The sequence below is a fragment of the Mycteria americana genome, chromosome 12 (assembly GCF_035582795.1).
Source record: "Mycteria americana isolate JAX WOST 10 ecotype Jacksonville Zoo and Gardens chromosome 12, USCA_MyAme_1.0, whole genome shotgun sequence".
Taxonomy (NCBI): domain Eukaryota; kingdom Metazoa; phylum Chordata; class Aves; order Ciconiiformes; family Ciconiidae; genus Mycteria; species Mycteria americana.
The window spans coordinates 14,372,812-14,386,768 of NC_134376.1; the positions used below are offsets into that span (position 1 = coordinate 14,372,812).

Here is a 13,957-nt window from a genome sequence, read left to right on the forward strand (position 1 = left end):
CGGCCCCTCTGCGCTCCCATCGTAACCACCTCTCTCTGCCAGCGTCTCAGTCCAGAAACCTACGGAAAAGGTTTGTTGTTTGGCAACAACAGTTGTCAAACCAAACAAATATTTATCAAGGAAAACAGAAAGTATACTGTGATACTGCTCGGCAGTGTTTTGAACACAGCCATTTGGCCAAAATTTCCAGCAGCGATTAGAGACGATTGCCTCAGTTTGTGTCAGCCCAAGTTGAGGTGTCTCAAGCAAGCCTGATTCTGAGAAACTGTATCTGAAAAATCACAGCCCTTTGAAAGCATCTCTAGCTGAGCGCTTAAATTCACTGCTCATTTTGGGAAAACTTAGTCTGCAAAGATGATTGTTCTCCTCAGCTTTAATTCTAAGTGTTGTATCTGAGATGCGTCAGCGCCTCTCCGCAAAGCTATTAATAGCTTTCATTACGGCAATGCCACTTCATTTTTGTGCCGTTCTATTTAGCATTCATGTAAATTGGGGACCGCATGACAACTGCTCCACTGGAAAAAAAATGCTACTGCATATAAAAGATCAAAAGCTACACAATTCATAGCCAATAAAGCTGCAGATTTAGTAGACGCACTATGAAGTCTAAAAGGGGAAAAGAGACCAAACTAACCCTTTTGTGCACCCTGCTCCTTCCCCGATGGAGATCGCAGCAAACCAGCGGCAAACATTTCTCTTCTCCTGTGTCCTCTTCTCTCCCCACCCCCAGGCTCTGGGTGCTACTTGGTACGATAAAGGGGAAACCACCAAGAGAGGCACAGAATATAGAGGACATTTTGGTAGTCAGCAGTAACAGGAAAGATATGGAAAGCCAGCAGCGTACTTGGAATCATTTGACACCGCTGGGAATTTAAGACAGGTGAGCTCCACCCCGCACGCGTGGTCCTCCTCCTCCCCAGCCCTGCCTGCTGCTCGGCCGCCAGAGACCCTGCGCTGCCGCGTCCCCTCCGTCCATCTCCCAGGGTCCTCCCATCCCGAGCAGCAGCTGATGCAGGCACGCTGCCTTCCTTAGTCTTTTTAACTGAGTTCTCATGCACTTGTTTGGACAGTGACTAAAGATCTCCTCTTCTGTTAACAACCAAGCCGCTCCTGCAAACGTGCGAGACGCCTGACCGCCAGGCTCTGAAACTGAGCCCAACAGTCAAAGATTTCCTGGCCGTCACCTGCGAGGTGTGGGTAACACTGCCCTCTTCCACTTCCCTGAAGGACACGCTGTGAAATACTTTAACAGATGAGGATTCTAAATTAAACACAAATTTAATTATTTCTCTAAGAAAGTTCTGTTGTGGATATTGCAAAGGGCAGAGTCTGCCCTACGAAAACACACATATTTACAGAGCTGTACAACATCTGGAGAATATTTTACCGTTGTCCTAACTTGTTTAACACCACAAGTCAAGAGGAGGTTGCTTCCATGAGCCAGGCTGTGTAACAAAGACAGACCAAAACCGGTCAGCCTGCTTCGTAGATCATCAGCACCTTTTTGCTACTGTTAATGCCACGGCCTCTTTTGCATAGGTACATTGAACTAGATATTTGCTAAGGGCGCATATGAGCGATTAAAACCAAACGGTACTTAGCTGTCCAGTGCTGCACCGGTTCACGCTGGCACAGCTCGTGTCTATCAATAGACAGGTTTTCACGCACAGCAAAGATTGGTCAAGTGAAACTAAAACATACAGGTCTTCCCAGAAGAAGAGTTGCTTTAAAGATAATTTTTATCACATTAACAATGTTGGTCAATTTGTGAGACATTATTTTTTTTAACAACAGCTTCAGGAGCAGCTTATCCAAACCACAACCATTTTCAGTAAGTCAGCGAACCAGAGCCATCTAAAAAATGAGCAACGCAAGTGGCGGGTTTCCCTTCATTTGCTTGTTATCTCCTAAAGCATGCTACACGTCACCAGGCTCTACAAGCAAGTGATTTCTAGGCTGATTCACTGATACAAACTTTATTTTACATATTTGTTCTCAGGAGCCCACAGAGTATCTCATTTTATTAACACCAGTATAATGGCAGCTCTACCGATTTATTGGTCCTTATACTTGCCAAAGAGTCGTTCCACCTCCTAGCTCAGGCAAACGCTATGGTTTGAATTTGAAGGAACAGCTTGCCATAAATAAAATGAAAATGCCCTGTATTACCAGATCAAAGGATTTTGAAAAGTGGTTTCTTCCTTCCCCTTAGGCAGAGGATGAAGAATACAGGCTAGAACAAAACCCTCAAAAAAACCAACACCTCAACATACTAACAAAGCCTTTGATAGCAAAAGCTAAAACCAAAGCGGAGTTAATCCTCAAACTTTTTATTTTTTAATGAAGCTCTTCTCCCTTTGAGGGTGTAACATAAATGATTGGCACAAACTCACACAATTTCTAGCAAGGTCAACAGATTTATGCCAAATAGCCCGCTTCACTCGCTACTCATCAGATATGCATACTTGTTCACAGGGTTGGTTAAAAATAAACAAAACAACCCAAATTTTAAGAACACAAAAACATGGTTCCACTGCTTCCCCTCTTTTAACTTTTTTTTTTCCCCTCCTCTATTCTTATTCAAGTAAACTGGGACTCTGATCAGAAATTTTAATGATAGTCTAAATGGCCAGCTCCTGGAAAGAGCTCGGCCTCTGTGTGACTTGTTTTGGCACACGCAGGTTGTGCAAGTCACTGGCACTCACACGTAAAGAGGTCTCCTCATCCAAGAGCATCGTAACAGCAAGAAAACAAACGGTCTTATTGCCACACGGCTGAAGACTCTGAAGCCTAACGCTACATCGGCGCTCAGGGGCCTGCCCAAACACTCGTGAAAATGAAACGAAAGGAAGCACAGCAGTTTCTACTGGCGAAGGACTCCCGCTGAGCTTAACGCCGCAGAGTTTAACGAACGGAGAGGTATTGCCGCAGCACCGCTCCCCTGCAGACGGCCCGTTTCGCTACAGTCTCACAGGCTGCCCTCGTGGTACAGGCAAAACCTGGAGCTCAGACCACTCTCAAAAGGCACAGACATCAGAGCCCTGGTGAAAGATGGTCTGGCCACCCCTTGCGTGAAGACTCATCCACTTTTTGGCATCCCTCGCTCTGGGACACCCCTCGCCCTGTTACTCCGCAACACTTTGTCCCCCGGGCCCCGCATAACGGCAGGGCATGGGTTCTGCCCCTCGCTTCCAGGCGCCCGAGGCCCCGCGCACAGAGCACGGCTCCGGGAGGCGGCTCGCGCTCCTGCAAAGGCTTCTCCAAGCACTTGGACGCTGTGCGACGGACAGCCGCATCAATACCTGCTTTGTTTTGCCTTGAGGAGGATTTCAGCCCAGAGGCCATGCTCTGTCTCTCTTGCTTCCCCCCACCCCGAGTATCAGTATCACATTCTCCTAATGATGCAAGTAAATGCAGGTAAATCAGATCACTCACTGTAGTGTTTTATCCCCTAGTAAACTGCAGCACGCTCTGCTCAGCTGGCATTTCTGTCTTGAAGGTACTCAATGTACTTTACAACTTAGCCCAAATTATTCCTGTTTGACTTTTTAATATCAACTTACCCTGCAACAGAAACCCTGAAGTCACCCTGTAACTCAGGCTACTCCAACCTGATACTAATGAGTTTAGATGTTTGCACATCAGGTCTTGGTTCCGAACGCTGCACTTTGCCTCTCCAAAAGACAGCAGAGATGGGACACATAAAAACCGAGACTCTTATTATGTCCAAGCAAGGTATTTTCAAGAATTAAGAATCCCTGGGGACTGGTCCTTCAGTGAACTAACAGCATTACCTTTGTAATAAAAGACCTAGAATACAGAAAATGCCACAAAGGTCAAGACCCCTATTTCCCCAAATGGGGGAGCTGAAAGTCTTCAACAAATCTCCACAGTGTGCATGTTTATTATGACTTTGTCACTGATGGACTGACAGCGTATGCACATGATAACCTGTCACTGTTGATACTGATGTACCTGTACCACTCTAACTCCTCCATGCAGACAGCCTGATGGCTGTGTGGCTTTTTTGTTTTAAAAGTTCTTCAAAAGAAAAGGTGGAAGCTCAACAAAAATATATTATTGGCCTAAACATCCTCACAGATTTAAAAAAGAGAAAAAAAAAGTAATTTTATGTTAATATTCTTAAATTCATATTACACTATAACTTCTATGTAAATCAGTACCTAGATGCTTAAAGTTACGCTCTTGAGCCAATGGACCAAGTCAATCCACTGACTTTCTGTTGAGGTCTAGGATCAAACTGCAATAGAGAAAGAGTTTCTTGTGTTATATTAGCTTAACTTAAGAACAGGACCAAATAACACGACCTCAGCTCTCATCTTAAAAGTGTGCAGAGGTAATGGGCTACAGCAGAGCGTCCGTCTCTGAAGAAGCTTTAGGAAAGCTCTTAAATTACATTTAGCTAATATGACTGAGAACAGCACCCTCCTTTCCCTGGTAAACAAAGCTATCTCTTCACATCACGGCAAAAGTCAAAACCCAAATGTATATACTGTTAATGTACCTAATTATCAGAGAGCACATCGGCTGAATGATTTGCAGAGAATTTTCTACCCATCGCATTTAAAGAGGGTGGGTACAATAAGTTAAATTCTACTGTTCTTGCTTCTTGCAGACTTCTCAAAGCTCTATGCAACACACGTCGTCTTTCTAAACACTTGAGTAACATCAGCAAATTATCACATCCTTCCTTTTCATCTAACAGGATGTCATCATGTGCTCGCAGACAGAAAAGCTCATTTTCCAACTTCTCTTTTCTATGCTTCTCTCATCACTCACCAGGTGTCTCACTCAGCAATTTTTAACAAAGTACCACATTGCTATAGCAACGTAATTAATATAAGTGCACCCTTCTAGCATTTTGTGACGTTGGTAGTCACAAAGAGCGCTCCTGTTAGCGGGTCTCTGTGCTAAGTAGTGATCTCTGCTAACAAGAGCTAGGTTCAACACAGGCCTAGAAAGAACGTGCTTAAACCTCTGGTATGTTTGACCACAAATAACACTCTTATAACCACAGTTCCTGAGGGTACAACCACTGGGTATGACCTGGGAGAAACTCCAGTGGAGGCACTGAAATTACACCAGTGTAATTAAGAGGAGCACCTACCCCAAGAAAAAAAAAGAGAGGTGAAAATAAACGCTGGCATACCAGATCTCTCAAATGCCAGTGTTTCGCTGTGAAAGGTGTGAAGTGAGAGCTCCCCAGTCCCCGAGGAGGCACGCTACATGAGCCACAGCACTGCTCCCTGCGCAAGCGCAGAAAGGCAATCTCCCATGCACGCCTCTAACTTCCACTCCACGGTGCCTATCAAACCACCTCCCAGACAGAATTTTTAGAGCGTGGAGGCCCTGACAGCCAAAAGTAGGAGGGCTGCGATTTCCCCCAAGTCCTCTTTTAGGTGTTGCAAGTAGAATCTGTTACTAACAGATCTTGAAACGGAATGGCAAAAGGCCAGGCTAACTAGAGATGTTTGGAAAATGAATATCGCTATTGCACAATATTGTGAAAACTGAGATTGCTATTTACAGAGCGCTTACGCTGTAAGATCAGAAGCTGTTCCACATGAGATTGTCTGTGTTTTGGTACTCCCACATACACACTGAAGATTTTATCGAAACAGGATTCTCCAAAGATGAAGACAAAATCCGATACGAAACGGGCCATACAGAAGTGGAAGCTCCCGTAAGAAAGAGTAAGAACAGTTCCCCCTCCCCATCACAGCATAATCCCAAATCAACTCTTCAGCAGAGTTACAGGAGCATCCAACTGCTAGTTTTCTTGTAGATCTTGTGATCTGAATCGGTCGTAACATCCCTCCTCATTTGCAGCACAACAGGCCAGCGTGACAGCTATGGGAGCCCTTCAGGACACCTCCGCAGATGAACAGCCACAAAGAACGCCCAGGTGGGAAAACACAGCCAGCGTTGCCACAGCCACCCTTTGTGGCACAGAAAGAACAAGAAAAGTAGATAGGAACATGAAAGGCCTTACATTTGCTCAAGGAACCGAGAACTGAAGTCCAAACTTAGCCTTGTAGCAGAGCCTCCTTCCAACAACAGGTTTTTATATGAACATTTTTATACATCTCAGCTTTTTGTGGGAACGTTTGATCAGACGGAAGAGTAAAGGCTCCTCAGTCCGGGGGGAGGTTGCGCTCCAGATCATCAACGGGCAGTTCCCAGGGCATCCGCTGAGGCTGACCTCAAGTCCGTGTTCTCCACAATCCAGTGAAGGGAACTGATCCTTGCTTCTCCCACACGTCCCTCACACATACCCAGGTTGTCCTCTCTGATTTCCTAGGGAAGGTCCTAATGTACAAACTGAATAAAAAAAGTAAAAAGCCTTAGCAAGGATTAATACCGGCGACAAAAGTAGGACTGAGAGTGAATCTTTCTCATGGCTTTCCAACCTCTTTCCAGTAACTGCGATGGGGACAAGTCACTAATTAACATGAACATCTCTCAGCCTTTACTGCAGCACACCTGTGAGGTAAGACATTATTATCCTCCGTAGAGAGACGGCAAACAGAGTGAGACAGTGAGGCACAGCCTCAACCGGAGTCAGTCCATTCAGGGCACTGCAATAGAAGTGCAGAGAATCTGGAGGAATAAAACTGGACGTATGAGGAGAGACTGAAACAGTATTTAGACCAGTTGAGAAAAAAGTATGAGGTCTTGGGGGAGGTAATAGGTTTCAAATACACAAAAGGCTGCTGCAAAGGAAAAATAAACATTCCAGCTTCCAGGTCCTATGAGGGCAGGACAAATAGTAAGGATTTGATTTTTTTTTGTGTTTTGAAACTTAGGTTAAATATTAGGAAAAAGTTTTAAAGGTAAAGTCAGTTCAGCAATACAGCAGATTGCCTGGGAGGCTGCAGAAGCCGCACTGCTGGGGGCCTTTAAGAACAGGTCAGCATCCTAGAAGGGCATGGGCATGCACTAATGCAAATTGATGTTACCTTAAGGCAGAAGACTGACCTTTTGGCATGCTTTCCAGTTCAAGATTCAAAGACGAATTCAACCCCTTGGGGTAATCGGTAGCAAACAACCTAGATCTCCAGAGTCCCAGCCTGTCCTCATAATTATGGTACTACCCTACCAGCTAACAACCCACTGCATCTTCATCTGCCTCCAAAGCATGGAAATGCAACAGCTTTCCTACTACAGTGGCACAGCTGATAAAAACAGAGCTGGCACAAAGTGGGATACGTATGTACATTCAGACTATCAGTTGTGATCACCTTGCGGCACACTGGGCTGACAGTAACGATACAACTCAATTCAGGTAAGACGTAACGTGGAGGTACGTCGTCGTTTCTCCAACATCAGCCACCTCTCCCGGATTTGCCGGGCTGTTACCGTACCGACAGCACTACGCAGGAGGCTTTGTTAAAAAAGATTAGGCTAGCTACTCGGTCCATTGTCGTTCTTCTGCCATCCTTGAAATTCTCATGAACTTTATCTTCGAGGGCAAACTATCAAGTAGATCAAATACATAAGGAAAATAAAAATATACCTGATTAAGGCTTATTTTTAAGGAACGCATAAGGACTCCAAATACTTACAGGCTTCACATTTTTAGGGAAGACTTAAGTTACGTATTACATTCATATGTTTTGCTTAGCTTTGGACTTCGATTAACTTAAATGATTTTCATTTTCCCTGTCTAGTTAGCTCGCCACAGGCTAGCACTGTGTTAGTAATGAGAACACTACAAGCAATGGTTAAGTAAAAAAGTTTCTCCAACCGGATGCTTACCTCTTGTCCCATGTTCCTTAAAAGATTGAGGGCTTGAAATCCATCTTAATTGGAATTAAACACTATCCCCCATGTACAACTAGAGAACAGGTTCCTAGAAATATTTTGATTAATATAAAGCTTAGTAATCTTTGTTCCCACATTTTACAACAGTGAACGTGCATATAATTCTTTGCTGCAGTGAACGCAAACTGGCCAACATCCTTCCTTTTCACATGTCCCTTTTTTGTCAGTAACCAGTTTATTTCATGCCCAGGGTGAGCACCATGCTGACTCCTACATTTGCTTTAAAAATCAGAAATAAATCAAGGATGAAAAAATCTCTTTCTGTAAATAAATTTATCATAGATTCAAGCTGAACAGGATTATTGCACTTAATGCACACACACAACTGAAACATGACAGCCCACAGACGTAGAGGCTTCTACCAAGAAGCAATCTATTCTCTCCTCCTCTCCACCTCCACCCCCCCTTTGCAAACCCTGTCATTTCAGTATCCACAGAAAAAAAATTAGCAGACCAAATGGCACTGCAGGATTTTTGTGGGAGTAATGTACAAGTCTCTTTTTCAGTCTGTAAAGCTCTGAACTCGAGTGCTCAAAAATACCTTGGAGGAGAGCACCCTGGGGCAGAGAGCTCCCGGACATCGCCCTCAGCATTTCCCTAAAGCCCACAGAGACCAGCAGCACTGCAACCTTAGCTGGGGCTCACCAGAAAAATGGCCTGAAGCTCCCATTTTTGCTATAAGCATTAGAGCCTCCTGACCATTCTGTCAGCCAGGAATGTTGCAGGCTAAAAAACTGCCAGGATACATTTCCTTCTGGTGAGGGGTTCTCCTCTTGCTCCATCTCTTCTAATCTCTGGACGCACACACAAAGCATTCAGTCCCAAAGGCCACAGGTCTCTTACACAACTTGCAGCCAAGGCCCTCTATTCTTTGCTCCAGTATTTTAGCAGGCTTTCCCACTTACAAGTTCCCTGAAAGCAAGAATGGATTAATGGAGCCCGAAGTTGCTTTCCTTTCTTATTGAAGATCTATAGCCCCTCATTGCAATGGTGAGAAAGGAGGAGCGAGTTAGCGCATCTGCCCTCCAGCGACCTCAAGTATCTTACACAACTGCAGTATATTTCTCTTTGTGGTTGGGAAGCAGCATGGAAGCGTGCAAGACGCTGGGAGTGACAGGGAGCATTAAGTGATACCGAGATGACAAATCAGCTCAAAGAACTGACAACTAACGAAGGTCTGGTTGCTGCAAGCGCTTTCCATTGTCCGCTATCGACCAAACGATCACTGCTCTTGCACAGCGCAGATAATCAGTGCGTCACTCCCATAAACAGAAGCACATCCTGTACTGAAACGCTGACCTAATACTTTCCCAATAGTTACAAGACCAGACTTTGTGTTCTTTAGCCAAAGGTCAGTTGCTCCCCAAAGTGTATTACTTAAAAGGAAATCAATCATGTTTAAGTTTCTGAGCAAATGGAAGGGTTCTGTGTTTGCCTGGCAGTGGCAGAAGGAGCACAGTGGCACTGCAGAAGGAGGGCTGGAGGAGAGAAGAAACATTAATATTTACTCAGTTACAGAAACAGTCATTCAGCCATACTGTATTCAGTAGAAGCGTACATGAAATGGATGCTAGATCTCTCATTCTACACTGCTTTGTCCAACAAAGCCAACAGAAATTTAGTTTTTATATCTATTTCACAGAGACTACAGGCTCGATATACACATACACATGCTAAATTACAAGCCGGGGCCAAGCAAGACCTTGTCGTTATGCACTAAGGAGAAAGCAGCTTGATGCTGTGTGGTAGGCTTTTATTTCCCACTAGAGCTAACTACCGGCAGAAACACACATCCCCAGGGAGGGCCGCCTCTTCATGTCAGTCACACAAAACCTCCCCACAAGGGAAGACGGGCAGAGTCATGCTACATAGCACAAAGACAAAAAAGGCTAATTTTGATGGCTGGTTGTTTCATCTCTGCACCACGTAGCATCACAAAATAGCTCTGTAAAAGCGGAGTTCCAAGGGCTGAAGAGCTTCGTTTCAGTTAGCATGTTCACAGCGCAAATTATTCACTAAATGAGTTCTTGCTTACAGAATTAAAAAAAAGAAAAAAAAAAACCCACAACAAAAAAGCCACAGCACCTTTGTGGGCCACTTCTGGACTACAACTGCATCATTATCTAAGATACAGAACATTGTATTCTTCAAGTTTTGAAAGATTCAACACCACCAGACAAACCCCAGCAATGTTCACATTGGAATTTTCTCCACCAGCATAAAGTGAACAGTTACCAAGTACAAACCCAAAAAATATAAAAAAGCCACTTACCAAATACAAGCAGCCTGGAGTTTTGCTGCAGGCAACAGGTCAGCTGTCGACTAAGCAACATTGACGCCATTTTATCCTTTCTTTACTCAAAAAGACTCAATCTTGAGAGATTTCTTTCTGGCTGATGTTCTGAAAAGAAGAAAAGCAAAAACTTATTCATGTCCCTATGGATGCAGCCACTATTACTGTGCCATTCATTTCAATTTCCCCTTTCACTGATTCCAATTCAAAGAAACTGAAAGCATGCTTTGATGGATTACTGCTGATGTTGAGAGTAGTCTCAGGATGGAGACCCATGTCTGATGCTAGGTCTTGTGGAGGCAAATGACTTCTAGGCTAAATTTGTATCTCCCAGCTTTAGCAGGGTCAGGGCGTAAAGATCATTATCTATTTTCCCTTGTTCCTTTTCTCTACTTTCTCTATGTATGTGGACTAAGTTGAACTTTTAAAAAAATTGTTTCCAGTCAGTCTCTCAAGCCGATCTGTTATTTTGATTCAGTCTAAGTTTATGAGAAAAATTTCATCTAATACAAGTAGACAGCAGGACAATCACTAGGAAATAAAATAAAATCAATCCCCTGAAAAAAACAGCTTCTACCAATTAATCAGACCTCTATGGAGAGAAACTGAGAGAGCTGGGATTGTTCAGCCTGAAGAAGGCTCAGGTTGCATCCCATCGATGTGTAATAAATACCTAACGGGAGGGAGTAAAAAGGAGCCAGGGTCTTCTCAGTGGTGTCCAGTGACTGGGTAAGAGGCAATGGGCACAAACTGAAATACGGTAATCTCCATCTAAACATAGAAGAACGCTGGACAGGTCGCCCAGAGGGGATGTGGAGTCACCATGCTTGGAGATATTCAAAATCCAACTGGATGTGGTCCTGAGCAGCCTGCCTGAGGTGACACTGCTTGAGTACAGGGTTGGACCAGATGACCTCCAGAGGTCTCTTCCAACATCAACCGTTCTGTGATTCTACCTCAGCTAGTTAAACATAAATGACCTTGTAAAGTCAAGTAGCATGAACGATAACATGACTCTTTTTTCACTCTGGATCACCTGTGCAGAAAGCCTGGCTGGAATTCATAAATAGATAAAACAGGTCATGGAATTATTATCCAGGATACAGGTTAAATTCAAACTTCACACTTAGAAGTGTGGTACCCTGTGTTCTATGTAGGACATTAGAGGCCTTTTTTGCCTGTACAGAGACCAAGCTGGCATTTTTCACCCCACTGGATGTCCCTGCACCCCCAGTGGGTGTAGACCATCTAGCAGCAACAGACTGAGGCTTGCAGTCCAAATGCAATGTCACTATTACCCGTAAACCTCCTGGGAAGAACTCTATTTAACAAATACCTTCTGAGAATGGAGCTGATCTTCCAGCAGAAAGAGATCACTGCTTACTGCTTACATTACTTCTATGTCATCAATAAAATATGCAAACAGATGGTGATGACTAGATGCAGGGAAGCAGTTGATCTATTGCTACCATGATAGGAAGTATCTCTTACCCAACACTAATATATCAGAAATTTAATTTCTGTATTGTCTTCAGCCAAGATACCATTTGGTTTCCTTCACGCTTGAGCTTTTTAAAAATTGGCAAAAGAAAACAAAAACCTCCTTGCCTACAGAGATCTATTAATTCACAGACCTATTAATACTCAGGTACAAAGAAAATTCCCTGTGCCTTCCCAGACAATCGACATAGCACTTGGTTTCACTTAGTTTGCTCTGAGTTCAGTTTAAAATTCAAGGTATTTTGAAATCTGCCAAGGTGAGCAAACACTTGCACAACATTCGTGCGCACTGTGGAAAAAGCTAGATTAGCCTCGTAAGGTTTGGGGTCAGAAGTGTAGAGGGAACTAGTTAATTTTTTTCAGAAAAAAGTAACTTCACTTATAAGGCAAGATTAATTTAATGCATTAATTAATTTTTCACTCTCAGCTTTTTTCTTTAGTTGTGCTAACTTTTGTATAATCAATACCATACATTTCTTATCTCATGACCATCCTCTAGGAAAAAACAAATGTGAGTCTAAGTCGGTGAGATTACCACTGTGGAAAAAAGCTGTTAAAGGGTGAATCAGCCCAGCACCTCTCACAATGATTAACCACCTTGATTGATGTTCTCTGCTCAGAGCTATTTATCTGCTCTGTACTTCTGCAATCTACAACTCCCTCCTTAAGTTTGCTCTGCAAAGTATTTCTTTTTAAAAGTCTCTAGGAGCCTATTAAAAGCTAACATGAACATAGCTTTGCAGGAACTAACAAATGGAGCAAACGTACCTATGACAGAAGGCTACAACAACTCACCCAGGTTCGCTTCCTCATTCTAGTCCCCTTCAGTCATCTCCCGTGGGCGTTTTGCTACAAGCCGACTCATCTACCTTCCCCACGACGATGAGGTATTTTTCACATACGAAGCAAACGCACCTTCAAGTCACGCTGCATGGTCGTACCCACCAGTGGCCAGGTTTCCCTGCAGGGGCACCTACTCTCCCTTCCCTAGGTGAAGCACTCCTACATCTTTGCTCCCAGAATGTTATTTTATCTTTTACTTATATTTACTGCTTATCTTAAGTCCTTTAATGGTTAAAATACAATATTCATAAAAGGCTCAAAAATATATTTGGAAACGGTATTAGCTTTCTGAAACACTCGTAGAAAAGAATTATTGCAGGAGGTTTAAAAATAAAGTAGCTTAGCCCTAATTTTCCTTGACAGTTGTTATATAAAAAGTTTTACCATTTTCTAGTCCCGAGTCAGAATAAATCATGTAATATCACATTGGAGTATAACTAAAGTCAACTTCTTTTCCATCTCCATTACACACACAAATTCTCACAGGAGATCAGCTGATGTGATTGGTATATTTGTCTAAGCACATGTTATTTGGTTATCATAATAACCAATTGAATTCTGCCTCCATAATCCATCTCTTGATCAATTCCCACAGGCCTAGCTTGTTCGAGCACTGCGAGCAGCAGCAGCACAGTGTGCAAGCCACAGGAATCGGCTCTCGTGCACATGTCAAAACCGCAGCAAAGCCGCGCTCCAGCAGCACCGCTGCCTCGCAGCAACGGCGTGCGCTTTCAGACTCTTTAAAATCTAGGCAAAATACATCCACCAATTTCAGATATCAGACTGTAAAGGGGACGTGAAGGACAATGTTTGGATTAGATTTGTGATTAAATGCTAGCTACCTTAGACCTCAAAGTGAGGCTTTTCCAGAAAAAGGGATTCATAGAAGTCTTCTCTAAATATTTTTCGTCTAATGGGAACTGCCTGAGCTGGCGAAGACCATCGTTACAGATAACTGTACAAAACAGCTATATCTGCATATATTTTTGTATGTGATTTTGCATTACATAAGCACATGCATTGGCAAATACCGTTTAAGTCACATTCTTTTAGTAAGAAAAATTATTTTCAAAGAGGAAGCTTATGTTTATTGAGCACATGAAACATAAGGATACGTGGATTTTTTAAATGCACACGATGTGAAATTGGATGTATTTTTTTCAACAGCAGCTCTTAAAATTCCGTACTGAGTGATTACTTCTGACAGGCAAAATTAGTTACTAGGAACGGCAACAGTCATTCAGCAGCAGTAGCCTATCGTGAACATATAAAGACGCATTGTTTCTGTGAGCTAACAAGATTATGTTTCTTAGGGGGAATCCCTGGAAAAATAAATAAAAATTAGAGAGGGACCCCAACATTCAGGGGGGCTTGATCCAGATACAAGAGCGAAAATATACAAGCTAGGAGTTCGTATAACATTCTCGCTTACTAGCGGAGAAGCTAATGCAGCATGACGCCCGCGTTTCAGACTGC

The 13,957-nt window shown here is 43.3% G+C and overlaps 1 protein-coding gene across 2 annotated transcripts in view; it reads right to left on the reverse strand.

Annotated features, from left to right (window-relative positions):
• Positions 1-13,957, reverse strand: part of ABAT (4-aminobutyrate aminotransferase) — a 59,368-nt gene that overhangs the window by 24,956 nt on the left and 20,455 nt on the right. For both annotated transcript variants that reach the window (XM_075514852.1, XM_075514853.1), the window contains one exon: positions 10,118-10,246. In XM_075514852.1, coding sequence (XP_075370967.1) covers positions 10,118-10,187 — 70 coding nt within the window. In that variant the 5' untranslated portion in view covers positions 10,188-10,246. The remainder of the gene's footprint in view (positions 1-10,117; positions 10,247-13,957) is intronic.